The sequence below is a fragment of the Sphaeramia orbicularis genome, chromosome 17 (genome assembly GCF_902148855.1).
Source record: "Sphaeramia orbicularis chromosome 17, fSphaOr1.1, whole genome shotgun sequence".
NCBI lineage: Eukaryota > Metazoa > Chordata > Actinopteri > Kurtiformes > Apogonidae > Sphaeramia > Sphaeramia orbicularis.
The window spans coordinates 24,705,891-24,723,024 of NC_043973.1; the positions used below are offsets into that span (position 1 = coordinate 24,705,891).

General features: G+C 37.6%; 1 protein-coding gene across 4 annotated transcripts in view; it reads left to right on the plus strand.

The window, feature by feature from the left end:
• The window catches only part of LOC115437116 (pre-B-cell leukemia transcription factor 1), a 56,314-nt gene extending 41,029 nt beyond the window's left edge, over positions 1 to 15,285 (plus strand). The window contains exons 3-9 of one of the 4 annotated variants that reach the window (XM_030160237.1): positions 868 to 1,112; positions 3,337 to 3,527; positions 3,770 to 3,905; positions 5,009 to 5,168; positions 6,047 to 6,159; positions 7,801 to 7,899; positions 13,376 to 15,285. In XM_030160237.1, coding sequence (XP_030016097.1) covers positions 868 to 1,112; positions 3,337 to 3,527; positions 3,770 to 3,905; positions 5,009 to 5,168; positions 6,047 to 6,159; positions 7,801 to 7,899; positions 13,376 to 13,468 — 1,037 coding nt within the window. In that variant the 3' untranslated portion in view covers positions 13,469 to 15,285. The remainder of the gene's footprint in view (positions 1 to 867; positions 1,113 to 3,336; positions 3,528 to 3,769; positions 3,906 to 5,008; positions 5,169 to 6,046; positions 6,160 to 7,800; positions 7,900 to 13,375) is intronic. The other 3 variants (XM_030160238.1, XR_003937916.1, XM_030160239.1) reach the window with 3 other exon arrangements.
• The last annotated feature ends 1,849 nt before the right edge of the window (positions 15,286 to 17,134 follow it).

The window sequence follows — 17,134 nt, forward strand, 5'->3', positions numbered from 1 at the left end:
GGGGGGTCTTCTCTGTAAACAGTCACATCAAATAGACTTTCATCTTCAGTACTGGAGGAAATAACAACTCCCATCATCCTACTCTCCTTCCTTTAATGGACATACCTCTCAGCAGCAGGAATTGCATAGTTTTCAATGTGGTGGTCAAGAATATTAGGAAATGTTACTATTTGACGTCAAACTTTTTCATAAATCACGAAGTTACAAGTCTCTCTGCCTCCACCCTATGACCCCCCCATTGCATTTATATGCCTGCAGCTTTAATTCAGACAATTTTATTTGTATAATGCTATCAGCACTGCTTCTGCTTTCTTTTTTTCTTTCATTTTTCTTTTCATTTATGTCACATTCGACATTAAAGTCATCAGCAGAAACTAAACATAGTCTGAGTCGAAAGAGAACAATGAAGGATTAACTCTGGTGGAAGTGTTAATATTTTTAGATATATGAAAATGATGGAATCAATGAAATTCTGTTTTTATGGTCTTGTCTAGCTGCCAGCCTCTCTATGCTTCTGCAGGTTTTAGAGACATAGACTTGAACTATGAAAATGGTAGCTATATTTCAAAGAGTTCTCTTGGTTGGTGGAAGAAGGAGAAATAGCAAAGTCTCTCTTCTGGCTGTAAAATGAATCAGAATATTATCAAAGCGTGGTATCCACATCACTTGATAAATGTGTTACAACATAGTATGTTTGTTTGAGACAGACCCAAGCAAAAATATGTTTTTTAAGTGAAAATGGATTCCAAAATTGTGGCGTATATTACAACATCAGCCCTTCTTTTGTGTATTATTCAGCGCTGTCACACATGTAAAATTGTCTCCCTCCTCAAATACTTGAATATCATCTTCTCTCGTCCTCTACAGTGCTCAGTATCCGCGGTGCCCAAGAGGAGGAACCTCCAGATCCTCAACTGATGCGACTGGACAACATGCTGCTGGCAGAGGGTGTGGCTGGACCAGAGAAAGGGGGCGGTTCAGCAGCTGCAGCAGCCGCCGCCGCTGCCACCGGGGGCGTCGGTGCCGACAACTCAGCAGAACACTCCGACTACCGGGCCAAGCTGTCTCAGATCCGTCAAATCTACCACACAGAGCTGGAGAAATATGAACAGGTGAGGGTCCTGGTTTTAATCCTGATCAGCCATAGCAGGATTGTGTAATACCACTGGTTTCCTGAATTAATGCAATTATGATCCATAATGTCCATAACGATCCATAATTTAGTTCTATGTTTGATTCAAATCAGTACCCATTTAGTCATGGATGTTGTTAAATGTAGTTTTATAGAGTTATGATATCCATTTTGTTTGGATATGAAAGTTTCTCAAAGAAATAATGCCATAAAAATATCCTCTAATCTGGTACACTTTTAACCCTCCGGTATCTGGGTGCGCCTTTTAGGCACACTTTGTACTTTGTGTTAAAAAAACTTCATAATATTTTTTGCAATTTAAATAGGGTTAGAATTCAAAAGTTGTTCATTTTTGCATGATCTTTAAAATTCTGGTCACCAACTAAAATTTGCACATTGTAAACAAAAGAAAATTACAAGACTAGCGTCTATCTCCCAAGTGTGCCTAAAACGCACTATGTCTTCCATTTGATATGTATGACTAGGGCTGACCTTGATTTACAAAAATAAATTCAAATTAGAGCGCAAAAATGAATCAATATATAATATTTAATAGTTTGATTTATAGGTGTGCCTTTTTGGCACACTTGGTGACAGATGCTAGTATTTTTGAACATTTGACCTAGCGCCAAAAATAATAATGCAAATTAACCAATGAGTTAATCATTGACATATGCCAGGCTCCAAAAATCAAATAATATGTGATCCACTTTTTATGTAGTATATCGAAAAAAAATAATTTTTTTTGTGTGTTTTTTGCATCCAGAAAAATGGTTTGTTTACATTACACACACGGCATTTAAAGGGTTAAAAAATGTGACAGTTATTGAGAATTTGGTATTTTTACTTATGGCTCAAGTTGGTGAAATAGAAAAAAGTGTAAAAGAATTAAAAACAAATTGTATGAAAATTTTATTGACATTATTCCACAAGTGTGCCAAAAAGGCACATTTGGTGCTTAGTAAGGGCCTAGCTTGACGGGATACAGGAGGGTTAAAAGTAGTAATGTTTATGTCAACAATCGACCCCTATGCAGTTACAGTAATGTACGTTTTAAGTAACATTATGTGACTTTCAGTACTTTCCTCAGGCGAAAGGCCACAAACAGCTCAAACTTTAGTCATCCATGAAAAAAAAAAAGTAATTAGAATTCCTACATATTTTATTAATCGATGTTGGATTATTGAAATGTTCACCTTGAATCAGAAAGTTTATATTCTACACCCAGCCAGAGCCATAATATACCTTTGATTGTGTTTTAGTACCAAAGCTGAGTGCTGATGTATCAGATGTGCTTTCCTCTGCTTTGGCCAATGCCTGAGCAGTAATAAACTGAGATGAAATATTTTCCTTGGATATTTAACTAACTATAATGCTTGTAAAATCAGCTCAGTCAGTCCAATTTATGACAAGCCAAGCTTTTAGAGATGTTATCTTTAGCAGGCAAGCAGCCATTATATCAGTCACACACCAGCTCTTTTCCAAAGACTGTAACGTGTTGTCATTCCCTCGGAAGTCAAAGCGTTCTGGGTTTGTCATCTTGTGCGAGGAAGGCCAGTCATCGCTAACTGTCACAGTCAATATACACCTGAGCATTTTTGTGTCACTACGCTACGTACACCTTGCGAGTGTATGAGTGAGTAGTGTCTGCCGTGTGTGTGCAAGCAGAACGGCTGTTCGGTGCATCACTTTGACTGACGTAACCCTGGTGTTGACAAGCAACAGACACCTTGACTCTGAATGCAGTCATATCCAGTGACTGATTCAGACACAGAGAGAATGAGGTAGACTGAAAGATGGAGTGAAAAGAGAGGGAGACAGTTTAAACCTCTTGAACGTGAACGGGACTGAAAGCCTGCTGTCATTTTAGATTTCTCTTCACTTGTCACATTTTCTCTTCCATTGAAGAGAAGTCTTTTTAATATTCAGAGCACTGCATGTCTCGCTGCCTCCACTGTATGACTCCACTGCCACATTTGTTTGGCGTAAAACATCGCGCTGTGTCTGCTGCTTTAATTTAGACTATTCTTATTACCTCTAACTCTACCTCTGTAATGCTGTCAGCAATGCCTCTACTAGGCCAAGGCCTACCACTGAAGGTGCAACCTCTCCAGAATCTAATTTCATCCTTTTGTTCTGTCTGAAGCTGTCGAGCCCCTGTGATAGTTATTCTTTGTATGAATCCTGTCTATCTGTGCATCCAGGCGTGCAATGAGTTCACCACCCATGTGATGAACCTGCTGAGGGAGCAGTCGCGAACACGACCCATCTCGCCCAAAGAGATCGAGCGCATGGTCAGCATCATCCACCGCAAGTTCAGCTCCATCCAGATGCAGCTGAAACAGAGCACCTGCGAGGCCGTTATGATCCTGCGCTCACGTTTTCTCGATGCCAGGTCTGTGTGTGTCTGTGCAACAAAACCTCACCAGCTTTAATACAGTAGTTCCATTATGTAATCTGTTTTATATGACATATTTTATAATTCTTTAATCTATTTTTGTTTGTCTCTCTTACATTCTTTGGTTTATTTCATTAGGTTTTTTATTTTTCCCTGTAGATCATTGTTGATAGCAACGAAACCAATTTTGTACTTGAAGAAAAAACTTTTTTTATGCTTTCTCTCTTAATTCTTTCCAGGCGAAAGAGGAGGAACTTCAACAAACAGGCGACAGAGATCTTAAATGAGTACTTTTACTCCCATCTCAGCAACCCTTATCCCAGCGAGGAGGCCAAAGAAGAGCTGGCCAAGAAATGCAGCATCACAGTGTCACAGGTAATGAAACACAGCTTATTTAGACTGGGTGATAAATGAGTCTGTCAGTAATTCCACCAAAAAATAAAATCAGTCTCAATCTATGACCCTAAAATCTTGAAGGACTATAGATTCATTTTTCATTATTGTAAATACTCAAATTTCCATGAACTCACTGGGTGAATGAACCCTCTATTGGGTTACACTGCAGAGCTGTTAACAGTGCTCCGATAATGAGAGAATCAATATTTACTTCTTTAATACTTAATCTAAACTCAACTCATCCCAAACAATGAAGTGGCTTTCACATGCCGACATTATCTAATTTGAACACACACAGTCGTGGAAAAAAATATTAGACCACCCCTTGTTTTCTTCAATTTCTTGGTCATTTTAATACCTGGTACAACTAAAGGTACATTTGTTTGGACAAATATAATGATAGCAACAAAAATAGCTTGTAAGAGTTTAATTTCAGAGCTGATATGTGGCCATTTTCCATGTTTTCTTGATAACCAAAATCACTTCAGTTCTTACATCAATAGCTATGGCATTGTACTGACAAAACCAGTGCTTTTAGGTATTCCTTGTTTTCTTTTCTGTCTGTTTTAGTCACATGACACACACAGGAGTTAGTACTTGATTGCATAACCATTGTATTTGATAACTTTTGATGGTCTAATAATTTTTTCCATGACTGTATGTAACATGTTTTATGCTCTTGCACAGAATTACAGCATCGGTATAATTAATGATGGATGTTTTACTTGTTAGTCTAAGTGGTATCTGATCATGAATCTAGTGTATATGATAATTTCCATCCTTGCAGAGATGAATATAAATGCCACTAAGATAGGATGATAAGAAAGGTTATCTGTACAAGAGAAAATGATGTTTCATAGAGAGATAACACATGTAGAGGACAATAGAAATACTACACTGATCTCCTCATAAAGGAGCAAAGAAAAAGGCAATTTATCATTGAGTATTTACACATTTAGTCTAGAAATAGTACAGAATAGATCTGTCAGTGCTGGCACTAAATGGCATTTTACAACTGTTTGATTTGCTGTGGTGGTATAAATATTATATTGTGGCTGAAACTGCAACTGCTGTTTTGACAGGTATCAAACTGGTTCGGGAACAAAAGAATCCGATACAAGAAAAACATCGGGAAATTCCAAGAAGAAGCCAACATGTACGCAGCAAGAACCGCGGTTAATGCAACCAGTGTGTCTGCCCACGGCAGCCAGGCAAACTCCCCATCTACTCCCAACTCAGCAGGTGAGCTGCTTTAGCCTCATCAGAGACCATCAGGGGGATGATATGAACCCAGGGCGTAAGGTGGAGTACAATAATGTGCTCTTTCCTGGGTCTCCTCTCACGAATTGAGTCTCTGGTGCTGTTGAACTTACATAACACTCCTTATCTACCTACTGTAACTAACCCAGCAATGTGATATGGCTTTCCTGCTTTTTTTTTTTTTTCCTCTTCCTTTTCCGTCTGTCTCTCTGACTGTCTTTCTCTCTCTCTTTCTCTCTCCCTATCTCTTACTCTCTCTCGGTTATTGACCTCTTGGTCTTGTGGACGTTAATTTTTCCTGCTTCTTGTCCGGTTGACCTCGTGCATGCCATTAAGCTGCTCAGAGGGCAAGCTAAGTCTTTTGTCATATAGAGACTTCTCAACTGTATTGGATTAGGACCGGGTGTTGAAATCAAGTTACGAGATGGTTTCTTTACATCTGGGGAGCTGGGGTCCATTAAAGGACGAAGACAATTCTTTGAGCCTTCCTGCAGATCAATTATTACTTCCTTAATGAAACACTAGCAGCATGGACATTTAACAACAAAATAATCCATAAGGCTTGTTTCCACAGGACAGTTTTATGATGGTTATCTGTCTTATGGTTCTCGTTGGGTTATTTTTCCTTTTAAATGTTCTGTGCAACCACTACATCTGTAGCTTGCAGGTTCATATAAAATTCCTGTCTTATATGCATGCTGTCCTCCCAAACTAACCCACTTAATGCACTTTGGCTTTTGCATGACCATTTTAACTCCTTTCTCTGTCCCTGTCTCCTTTCTCTCTCTTTTTCTGCTCTAATCTTTGTCCCACTCTCTTGCTCCCTTTCTTTCTTCCTGTCTGACTCTATGTGTTTTCAGGTTCTGCTGGCTCTTTTAACATGTCAAACTCCGGAGACTTGTTCATGAGTGTGCAGTCCCTCAATGGGGACTCGTACCAAGGGGGGCAGGTTGGGGCCAACATACAATCCCAGGTAGGCCGCCTTTACAAGCTTAGTGTCTGACATGACCAAAAGCTTTCAAGCTCATGAGATCACATGTGAAAATGTCCAACCGCTGACCAGTCCGGGAGATGAACACAATGACTTGACCTACACAGTGAAACAGAGGTTACACTCAGCCTTGAGCTTTACATTAATGTAGAATCCATTGTCAACCCACAGTTGAGGAGACGACTGCAGACAGTTTTGGAAATGGTACAACTCTCATCAGTGCTCCTGACAGGAGTTCACATAGCCACTGGTGCACTGTAGCACCCTGACCTTGCCTCAGTGGACAATGATGACCAGCACACTGGTTCTGAGTGTTAAAACTCTCACCAAAGATTAAGAAATCATCTCCCGTGGTCATATCCTCATTTGTTTTCAACGCTTTTGGCATCATTATCTATTCCTCCAACCCTCTTTTCTATTCAGATCAGGTCTTAAAATGCTTTAGGACGTTCATGAATATGCAAAAGGGACAACCCTTATAGGATGCAGAGAGGTCCTCGGGGTTGGTCTTTAATTATTGAAACTCATGTTGCTTGTAAAGGGAACATATCTGAATGACCTCTCTCAGGTTGGAATTATAACAGAAATTTTTTGACTAAACTGAGTAGAATTGTCTGATTTGTTGTGAAATCCATATGGCAGGTGTGTTTTCATGCATAACCTGGCTGACTGCTCTGCCAAAAGCTACTAAGAAGCTTTCCAATAAATCCTTGAGGAACATAGAAATGGCAGTATTCCAATAAAACTTTTCTAACAAAATAATGTAAGCTGTGACCTCCATTTAATCAGATTTTTTCTGGCAGCTGCATCAAGTAAACATGTTTAGATGTGAAATTTCATCAGGGTATTTATGGGTAAAAAAAAAAACAAAACAAAGAAGTAAGAATCAGATTTATATATCTGCATATACACTGCAAAACTGCCTGACTAGAAGAATTCTTGTAAAACAAGAATGAAAGTATAGCCATTGAAAAGACCATGACAGAAAGAAAGGTCAAAATTGAAGTAATTACAAGATTATTACAGAAAAACAGTTATTAGTGCTGCACATAATAGTGTTAAAAGGAGAAGCTGTGCAAGGACACTGTGTTGTTCATGTGCTTGGTTCATATTTTAGCTTATTTTGGGTTAAATTCAGCACAATATTAGCTGGAATCACTTATCAGGACAAATTTACATGTGAATGAAAAACATGCTTGACAAGATTAATTTTACTTTTTAGAAAAAAAAAATCAGACTAATTTCCTAGATATGAGGCTTTTTACTTTCCTCCGTTCCTTTTTTCATTGTAGTAAACAGAATGAGCAGCACTGCACTGCTACATTTAGCAGAATGAGTGAAGAATTACAGTTTAATGTCTGATTGTGATGTACTGTTTAACCACAACTGTAATTATATTCATTGTGTTGCATCGTGTTGTTGTTTTTGGATTTTTGTCCTTTTGCAATGTCTGTTATCAAGCTTGTATTAGAAGCCAAATCATTGTGATTCTCTGTTTGTAACCTTTTCCTGTTTATGGTACCCTTTCACTATCAGACTGACCTTTCCTTGTGCATGACTGTCTTTGTTAACCAGAGCTTTTGTCTGACCGGGCCTTTTGTCTGTGTGTCCCCGCTGTTCCAGGTGGATACCCTTCGCCATGTTATCAGCCAGACCGGAGGATACAGTGACAGCCTCGCAGCCAGCCAGATGTACAGTCCACAGGGCATCAACGTAAGACCTGTAAACAATCTTCCTCTGTCCTTCTCAACATTTCTTTGTTGCCTTACTTTGCAATGACTCCTCAGTGACAGGATGTGTGTAATACTGTGTAATTCTGGGTGCATGATGGGTTGCCACTTAGCAGACTTTTGCGGGGTTGGGCTGTTGTCCAGCCCGTTGCCCCCCCTGCTCCTGTCGTGCCCTAGGTGGCAGGCAATGAGGCAGCGACCAGGCTGAGTAGCTGGACATGCTCCGAGACTGTCGAAGGATATTAGTGTTAGTGAGGCACCTGCAGTCGACAGGAACAAGGACACAGATGTCATCCTCTGTCCCAAAACTGCTCTCACGTTGGCACTATAGGACAACTCTCCTTTCTCCTCTAAGAAAGGAGTTTGTAAAAAAAAAAAAAAAAAAAAAAAGAAAAGTTCCCCTCCTATTAATTCTTAAAATAACTCTTTAGCCTGTCAAAGGCTGGGCTGCTTTTCTAGGTGCATTTGCTGGACTGGGCTGGGCTGGGCTAGGCTGGGTGGGACAGGCGATACTGGAGGCAGTGTGTTAGCATGTAGATCCACAGCGACAGGCTGCGCGGGGCTGAACGGAATCAATACGACAGTCACAGGGACAGAAAGAGCGGGGCTTTGGGCTAGCAGTCCAAGCACATTGGTCAGATCATTCATCTACAGGAACAGTGACACTGACAGCAAAGCCTGCAACACTCCTCATGCTAAAATAAGAGGCATGGGTGCATTCATGCAGCCCCTACATAACATGTAACCATTCATCACATATAATCAGTGCTCATTACACTGTCCTGAGATTAACTAAATATAGCAAATATATGTAAAATACTTAAAAATGGTGGAAATATTACATTAAATCAGTAAGATGCCATGCTAAGGTTTTTTAAAATTGGTAAAAAAAATAAAGAAATAAAAACACAATGATATCATCAAATTAGTGCAGCCAGACTAAAATAAGTATATTTAACCCTTTCATGCACAGTGGTCACTCCAGTGGACAGTTATTCTGCAGCTGTTCTCTTGTATTTTCATGGATTTGTTGTTTTAGTTCCATATCAGCCAACACAGTGGACGCTTATGCACCATCCCATACACTGTAATTCATCCCATTACTGTAACTTTCCTGTTCTTGATAAACCTGATCTGCAGTGACATATTTAAGTATAAATCAATTGCTAATTGTTATTAGACTGTAATTAACAGTTTTTTAAAAAAACAAAAACATGTTGTTTTTTTGCATATTATCTGAGTGTGTAATAGCTAGTATTGTTAAATGTATGTTGTATGTTAAAATGTGAGAAAATATCAGACTAGCAGCATTAAAAATGTTTTTATTTCATAGTTTTCACACAGTATGTTGCTTCAAAAATGAAACACATGGTGTCCAGCTGAGTGGACATTTTTTAACTTAATGAAAAATAGGTTCATAAAAAAAATTTCAATCACATTGTTTTTTTTGTTTTTTTGTTTTTTTTTTCTTGCCTAAAGAGGAATAAAAGTAGTCAGAAAAAAATCTCATAATTCATGCATGAAAGGGTTAACAAGACACTGAAAAAAGATTTAATAATCTCAATGTGTAGAGAACTAGATAGTGTTAAATAAATAAAGTCCGTTCTCGATTTTGTCATAATGAATACCTGATTTGCTGTGGTACATGACTGACAAAACAATGCATTTCACTCAGTCTCAGTCGTGGTCTGATCTTACAGAGATGAAGAAGGATAAGATGCTTGAAATTAAGAATTTGTTCATCAGTAAAGCAGTTTTGTGCCTGTCAGTGTGTCAAACAAACAGCTCAAACAAGTCTAATATTCTGGTAATTCTATTTCACAAGTTATAGTATTGCAGAAATAAAATCAGTTATATGTTAAAATATTTCATTAGTTTAATTAAGGACAAAAATCCAGAGTTAAGACATTTCATTTTAGCTGGATTGAACTTTTTGCAGTGTATATCAACAAAAGTAACCTCCAAAAATGTGTGTAACATGTATTATTGAGTAAAGACGTTTATTTTAATATGACATACTGTATATTTGGAGTACCTAAGAGTAGCTTTCAGGATTAAGATACTCACTATTAACTGTAACACTGTCACGTCTCCACTCAAGGTACATTATGACCAGAAAATATACATAAAAAGCAACAATACAAGTGAATATTGTTGCGCAGTGATAATAATATGAGACTCATTGTACTTCTTTAATTAAGCACTTTAGGCATTTCTGATTATTTTAGTAGGAGTTTGAATTAAGTGTTGGGGCCTGTATTGTATTTATTATATATTTATCTACTTTGACTAGATATTTTTTTCTATGTGAGATCTACTGAGTGAACTCTCATGGTTCACCTCTCCCTTTTTATCCTTGAACAGCAATTACATCCTTGAAATTGCTGGTGGGTGTTGCCTCTCCCAGAGAGCGGAAATGTTTTTTTTTCCCTCATTCTTTCTTTTTTTTTTCCACATGCGTCTGAATAAGATGATAGACAGTCTTTACGCAAAATAACAGGGTTTAGAAATAAGAGGCTGCCACAGCACGTTCCCTGCTCTCACTAATAGCATGGAAATTGCAATTAATGTCCGTAATGGTCTTTAGTCAACCTTTTATCATGATTTGAGAAGGCTTTCATTTTAAAGAGCTATTTTTTTATTGTGATAATTTATTCTTTTATCAGCCATCTCAGGGGTATATTCTGAGATATATGAAAGTCTGTTCATCCCCACTGTTTATCTCACATTATGTCAGCCGTTCAGAGGGAAAAAGAAGGGAACTGGTGCAAGAATATTTATAATGAATATTCTCTAAAAGGCCGTGTTTATCAGTAGTTAATGTTAAAAGTAAAAGTGGAAGTTTAATAGCTTTTGAAAAATTTAATTTAAGATAATAAATGTGGCTATTCTGTAGTCAGAGGTCAGTTTAAATCTTTGTCCTCTGATAATATTAATAAACATTACAAGGTCTGCAACTCTATTTACCATACCATACCAACTTTACTTATAAAGCTCTTTAAAAACTTTACAGTTGGCCAAAGTGTATACATGAATCACAACACAAGATGCAAATTGGGCTGAGTACAACAAAATACACCCATTGTAAAAACAAAAACAAATTCAGATAGATAGATAGATAGATAGATAGATAGATAGATAGATAGATAGATAGATAGATAGATAGATAGATTAACTTATTAACTGAATAACTTTTTAGAAGGGTTGACATCTAGGCCAATAATGCAAATAAACCAGTTATTGTTCTGCATTTAATAGCTGTTACTGATTTTTAGGTGGAAATACTTTAATTACATTTGAAGAGTTCATTTTAATAAGTGCAGAGTTAATCTGTTTATTTTTTCTATAAGGAAAAGTCACCATATCACAGGTCTGATTCCTTGGGTACTGGCGTAGTCTTTTACCTGACACAACTATGTATATTCATGCATAATGAAATATCGGTCCACTATTCATTTTACTTAGTGAGAGAGAATGTATCTGCAGCTATTTTAATCATCTCTTAACTCTTCTTCAAGTGAATATACTGCAAAATCAGAGCTCAGCACTTTTACAAATACATTTTATCCCTTTTCCAAAAAAGACACATTTTCCTGTAAGTTGTTTATGTGGCTAATGAAAATTATCATTCCACTATAATTCCTGCTGACATGCCTCTGTGCATATGATTAATAAAAAGGTATTTGTCAAAGACGTTCCACTGTGTAAAGAAAATCTCCCTCTTGAAAAGGTCAGCTGTTCGACATTAACTCCTGTCTATAAACCTGCTGATATTCTCTTGCATAATGTTTAAAACTAAGTGTGTCTCTCATTCCATCCTGAGATGTGGACTTTTCTTTTTAGCACGTGTATCAGATCGTTTTCTCCATCTGATTGTAAGCACAGGCTGTGTGTTGCAATATGTGGTAAAACCTACAAGAAATGCATATTCTGAATATGCTATATGCATATCTAGAGAACAAAAGTGGAATAGACAGCATATCCCACATGTCTTTGTTAGAAAATGTTCTTTGTAAAAAGGAGAAAAGTTCAGGAGAATAGGAGAAGCAGAATATTGTCTTATTCACTGTTATATTGGATTGGAATGATAATGTGCATGTAAACAAGGCACATTTTGCACTGTTGACTATTTGGGAAATAGTAACAATTACATCAATGTCACTATTTTCTGATGTAATTAAAAATAAGGTAATGATGTGTGTATGTGTAGACGAATCAGACGCTCATCAAGAACACGTTTGGAGTGAATGAAACTAAAAATGGGTAGAAAGACATGACTAATTGTAGGTATCCAAAAAATGTACAATGTAGAATAGGGCAGAGGCAGTCCAATGATAAAAATAACAAGTGGTGCCTGGCACGTATAGTAGCTTATTTTGGCATCGATCCAACTGATGTCATCATGTCTATGTGTGTGCTGATGTCAGCATATCAGTTGCCTCTGTATAAGTTTGAAGTAAATTGAAACAAAATTGATGTTTTTAGAGACATTTGAAATTACCCCCATTATTAGTATATGGAAAATAAAAAGATTTTAAAAATTCATAAAAAATTGGAACTTTGACCTACTTTTCCCAAAATGTAATCACATCTATTCTTGGTCACTGGCAATCTATAAACCCAGTTTGGTATGAATTCAGTCAATAGTTTTGCCGCTAGAGTGTTAACAAAGAAAAAAACACAGAAACAAACAAGTGGTGCCAGGCACAACAAACCCTGTTCCTTGCACATATTTTGCCCATTGTAAGTAAATGGAAAGATTTTAAAAATTCACGAAAAATTTGAACTTTGACCTACTGTTCCCAAAATGTAATGAAATCTATTCTGGGTCACGGGTAATCTATAATGTCAATTTGGTATGAATTCAACTGATAGTTAGTTTTGCTACTACAGATGTGAAATTTTGCCCATTATAAGTTAATGGGGGAAAAGACTTAAAAAAATTCATAAAAAATTTCAATTTTGACCTACTTTTCCCAAAATGTAATGACATCGATTCTGGGTCACTGGCAATCTATAAGCCAAATTTGGTGTGAATTCAACCAATAGCTTTGCAGCTAGAGTGTTAAACATCAAAGAAACAAAGTATCCAAACAAAAAACTGTCATCTCTCTGCAGCACTTTGAGATTCTGCTTAATGAAAAGTGTTTTATAAATGCAATTTATTATTATTATTATTAGTAGTAGTAGTAGTAGTAGTAGTATTAGTATTAATAATAATAATAATAATAATAATAATAATAATAATAATAATAATAACAATACCCCTTGCCTCCCCTTCGGGGGTGGGGTAAAAGTCCTCATGGATAACACCAATGTGTTTCAACTCAGATTCATCATCAGATCATGTAATATAAAAATAATGACGGCATTAATGGATAGTTAAAATAATTCATTTCTATTATTCTTATATTTTTCTGTCATGTATCTGACTGTGCATCTGACGTTTTCCCGTTGTGTCTCTACAGACAAATGGCGGCTGGCAAGATGCTCCGACTCCTTCGTCAGTGACATCACCCACAGAAGGACCCGGAAGCGTTCATTCGGATACTTCCAACTGAATTTATCCATCTCTCCACCTCATCCACAAAAAAATGGACTGATCTTGCTATTCACAGTATTAAACTAAGGAATTCGCTGTCCCACAGTTTCAAGAGGTACTGTGAAATCCTAACCAGAAAAAAAATCATATTTCCTCTGCGATGAAGTTGGACATTTGGAATACAAACAAACAAAACGTTTCAAAACAATACTGTAATCAATGGAGATGTTTGTACAGATTTCACATTATATTCAGAGGGCTGGGGTTACTTATTCACTCGTAATGTTTTCACTCATAATGATGAAATGTTATGATAAAGTAAATAAATCCAACCATTGGTTTTAACTGAAAATACTTCATTCTACCTCTCAGCCACTAAAAAAAGTAGAAAAAATGTCAGTGACCATTATTTGTTTTGTAAAAATGGAACTTTTGTCTTTGCAAGCAAGAGGCACATCTTCTTACTTACATTTTGTTGTCTCTCACCTATTCTATGGTACGCCATTTAGACTTAAATATTGCTCAGTTGTTTACAATGTGTGCTTGATAAAGTATGTTCATCTTCCCCTCTGTCTCCGGCAAGTCAAAACAAAGTTCTGTCGGGAGATTTTACCTCTAAGGTAACCCTGTGAAGTATGTTATCTGTAAAACAATAAATAAATACTTGTCATCAACTCGGACAAGCTTGACATCATTCATTAAGGTGGATTATATCAACTTCAATTTTTTTATGTTCTGTTGGTTTTGGTTCTACAGCATATTGGTAGAGTGACAATAAAGTGCAATCAGGAATGCAGGATTTATTGATGCATGAGGAAAAGATTCATTTAGTCTTTCCCTGTTGATAGTATATGCAGAAAACCATATCATTTACTAAAATCCTCTATGTTTTTATAGTCCTGCGTCATCACAGATATGTTATCGACAATGCCAAAATGCTGATATAACCAAAACAAAACTTTCCAGAAAGGTGTGTCAACATGAAGCCAGTTTTAATGTGTTCTTTTATGAAATATATTGTGCATTATTTCTTTTTCTAATCACTTATTTGACCGTGTTTGTCAATTAGCTCTGGTGCTACAGTCGAACGCATTTAAAGAAATATTAGACAGTCCATCACCTTCTGCAGAAAAGAAAGTTTGTCAAAGAGGTCCGTAACTGAGTTTGTTTTTGAAATACATGAACCACAATCCACTTAAAACAGAGAAGCAATTATGTTAATAGAGTTTTACATGCACGTGAACATACAGCGTGGGTTCAGAGATGCTGACGACCGTCACCGCCATGAAAGACGCATCTGGATGTATCTGAACTGCTGCTCAGCTCTGTGTTTTCAACGGACACTTTGATGTAAAATGATACGAGTTTCCACCTTTTGTTGAATACTGTCCTCATCTGGACATTTCAGTATATTACTCTGCCAGTCCTGCTTTAGGAACCCGAGAACTGACACCAAAACAAACAGACATTTAATTTATGCTTGTCTCACCATGACCAGCATGATTTTTTTTTTTTCAGTATCAAACATTTATGACAATTGTAAATGTTTACCGTCAGGCACTTAAGAAGGGACAAGTCATTATGTCAAATAATGTGTTTCCTGGGCAGTCCAATCTTGTTTATAGACACTTTTTTATGCTGTGTGGCCTATTTGTTTTTGTATTTTGTTATTTTCTTTTAATGGTATGCTTATTGTAGGCTATTACTTTGTTTTTGCTTTCCAACTCTCGTGAATTAGCTCATGAACTTTCAACATGTGTTTATGTGCACCATTGTGCTTGACTTGCTTTGTTGAAAAGGATTTTCAACACATTAAAATGATATGTAATACAGAGAGCTCACACATTAGCCTCTTTTTATTGTGGCGTTTATGAGAGTGCAGAGAGTCTTCATTTACCATCATGTGAAGAAATCTGTGGCACGATGGTAATCGCAGACACTGTGCGATAACTGAAAGTCAGCCAAGGTTAGCGACTGCCAGTAGATATCCAGCTTTTATAGCTCAACATCTCCCTGCCGTCCATAATGGCACCTATCCAACATATTAATGTAGAGGTGCTTAGAAAAACACAACCCACACTAAAATCAAGGTATGACTGTGAGGACTTATGCTTCCTAACATCAGTGATGCTTCATAAAATACACTCACTTTTTACTTTACATGCAGTAGATATCAAAACTGATTGGAAAGGAGAAGAATAGTGATGTCCTTGTGGGATTCAAATAGTGCAAACAACACCCCTGACATTATTTGGCTGGACAGTTGCATGTCTGACAGAATTACTTTCATAGCAACTGAATATTCATAATTGGCCAAACACAGGGGTTGAGGGTATAAGGGAGCAGTTGGCGGTAAAGTCTGTGGACGGTCATGGGCCTTGACTGCTGAGTGAGTGTGAAATGCCAAAGCCAGACTGCTCCCCTTGCACCCTGAGGGCACTGAAGAGCAGGCCTGCTCTCACCAACACAGTGGGCATCCAAAACAATCTGACAAGACTTCATCCAAAAACATCTTCTAGCATACGCAGCATCTCCAGACACTCATGAACATGTGTCTGTTTGATATCTCAGTCATTAGCGCAGATCAGGCTTATGCACAATAACCTAAAACAAATACATCACATTACAGAAATAGCGGAGATGACTGTTTTCTGTCATTTGGAGGGATTTTGTCATGCAGGGTAGTTTTTACACCTCCTCATCCCTCAGAGGTGGTGGCACTGTGCAGGCTGATTGAAATCTAATGTTGCTGTTGACATCTGCCTCCCCAGCTGTCATTGTACCACTGCTTGTAATTACAGCTGCAGTGGAAGAGCATGGGTGGGTGGCCCAGACACCTTGTCTCACCCTCTCAACAGAGCCCAGCAGACTGCTTTAATGTGCACTGACACAACATCCCGTTTCCCGCTGCTGCCGCTGCTGAACTGACTGACCACACGAGTCCCTGAGTGGTATGTCCAAAATGTACTCATTCACACGCTGTCACACACTGAGGTTATTCTGAGTGTAGCAGAGACTTTTAAATTACACATACACAAGTCTTTGTTTTGCTTATTTTGGAAGATGTGAAGAGATTGAGTTTGCAAATGTTCAATGTAGCATCTGAGACAAAGTTTTTGAGTAGTAAATTACATTAGACAATCTGATTAGAGCAGAATAAGAGTGGTACACAGTGGAGCTCGGACAGAAAGAGAGGCTTTTCTTTCTCCACAAAAACGCAACAAGCTAATTTAAATACTTCCATATTATATTATTCATGTCAAAAATTATTTGATTTGATTTAACTATAAAAAATGTGTGATTAGCGGTGACACGGTGGTGCAGTGAATAGCACCGGAGACTCACAACAAGAAGGTCCTGGGTTTGATTCCAAGCAGGGACCCTTCTGTGTGGAGTTTGCATGTTCTCCCTGTGTTTGCATGGGTTCTCTCTGAGTACTCCGGCTTCCTCCCACCATCCAAAGACACGCCCTGGTACATTAAATGGTCAACCTAAAATTGCCCATAGGTGTGTTTGTCTCTACAGTTGCGGCAAAAATTATTAGACCATCAAAAACAACGGTTATGCAATTAAGTACTAACTCCTGTGTGTATCATGTGATTAAAACAGACAAAAAAGAAAACATGGAATGCCTAAAAGCACCGTTTTTGGCAGTACAATGCCATAGCTATTGATGTAAGAACTT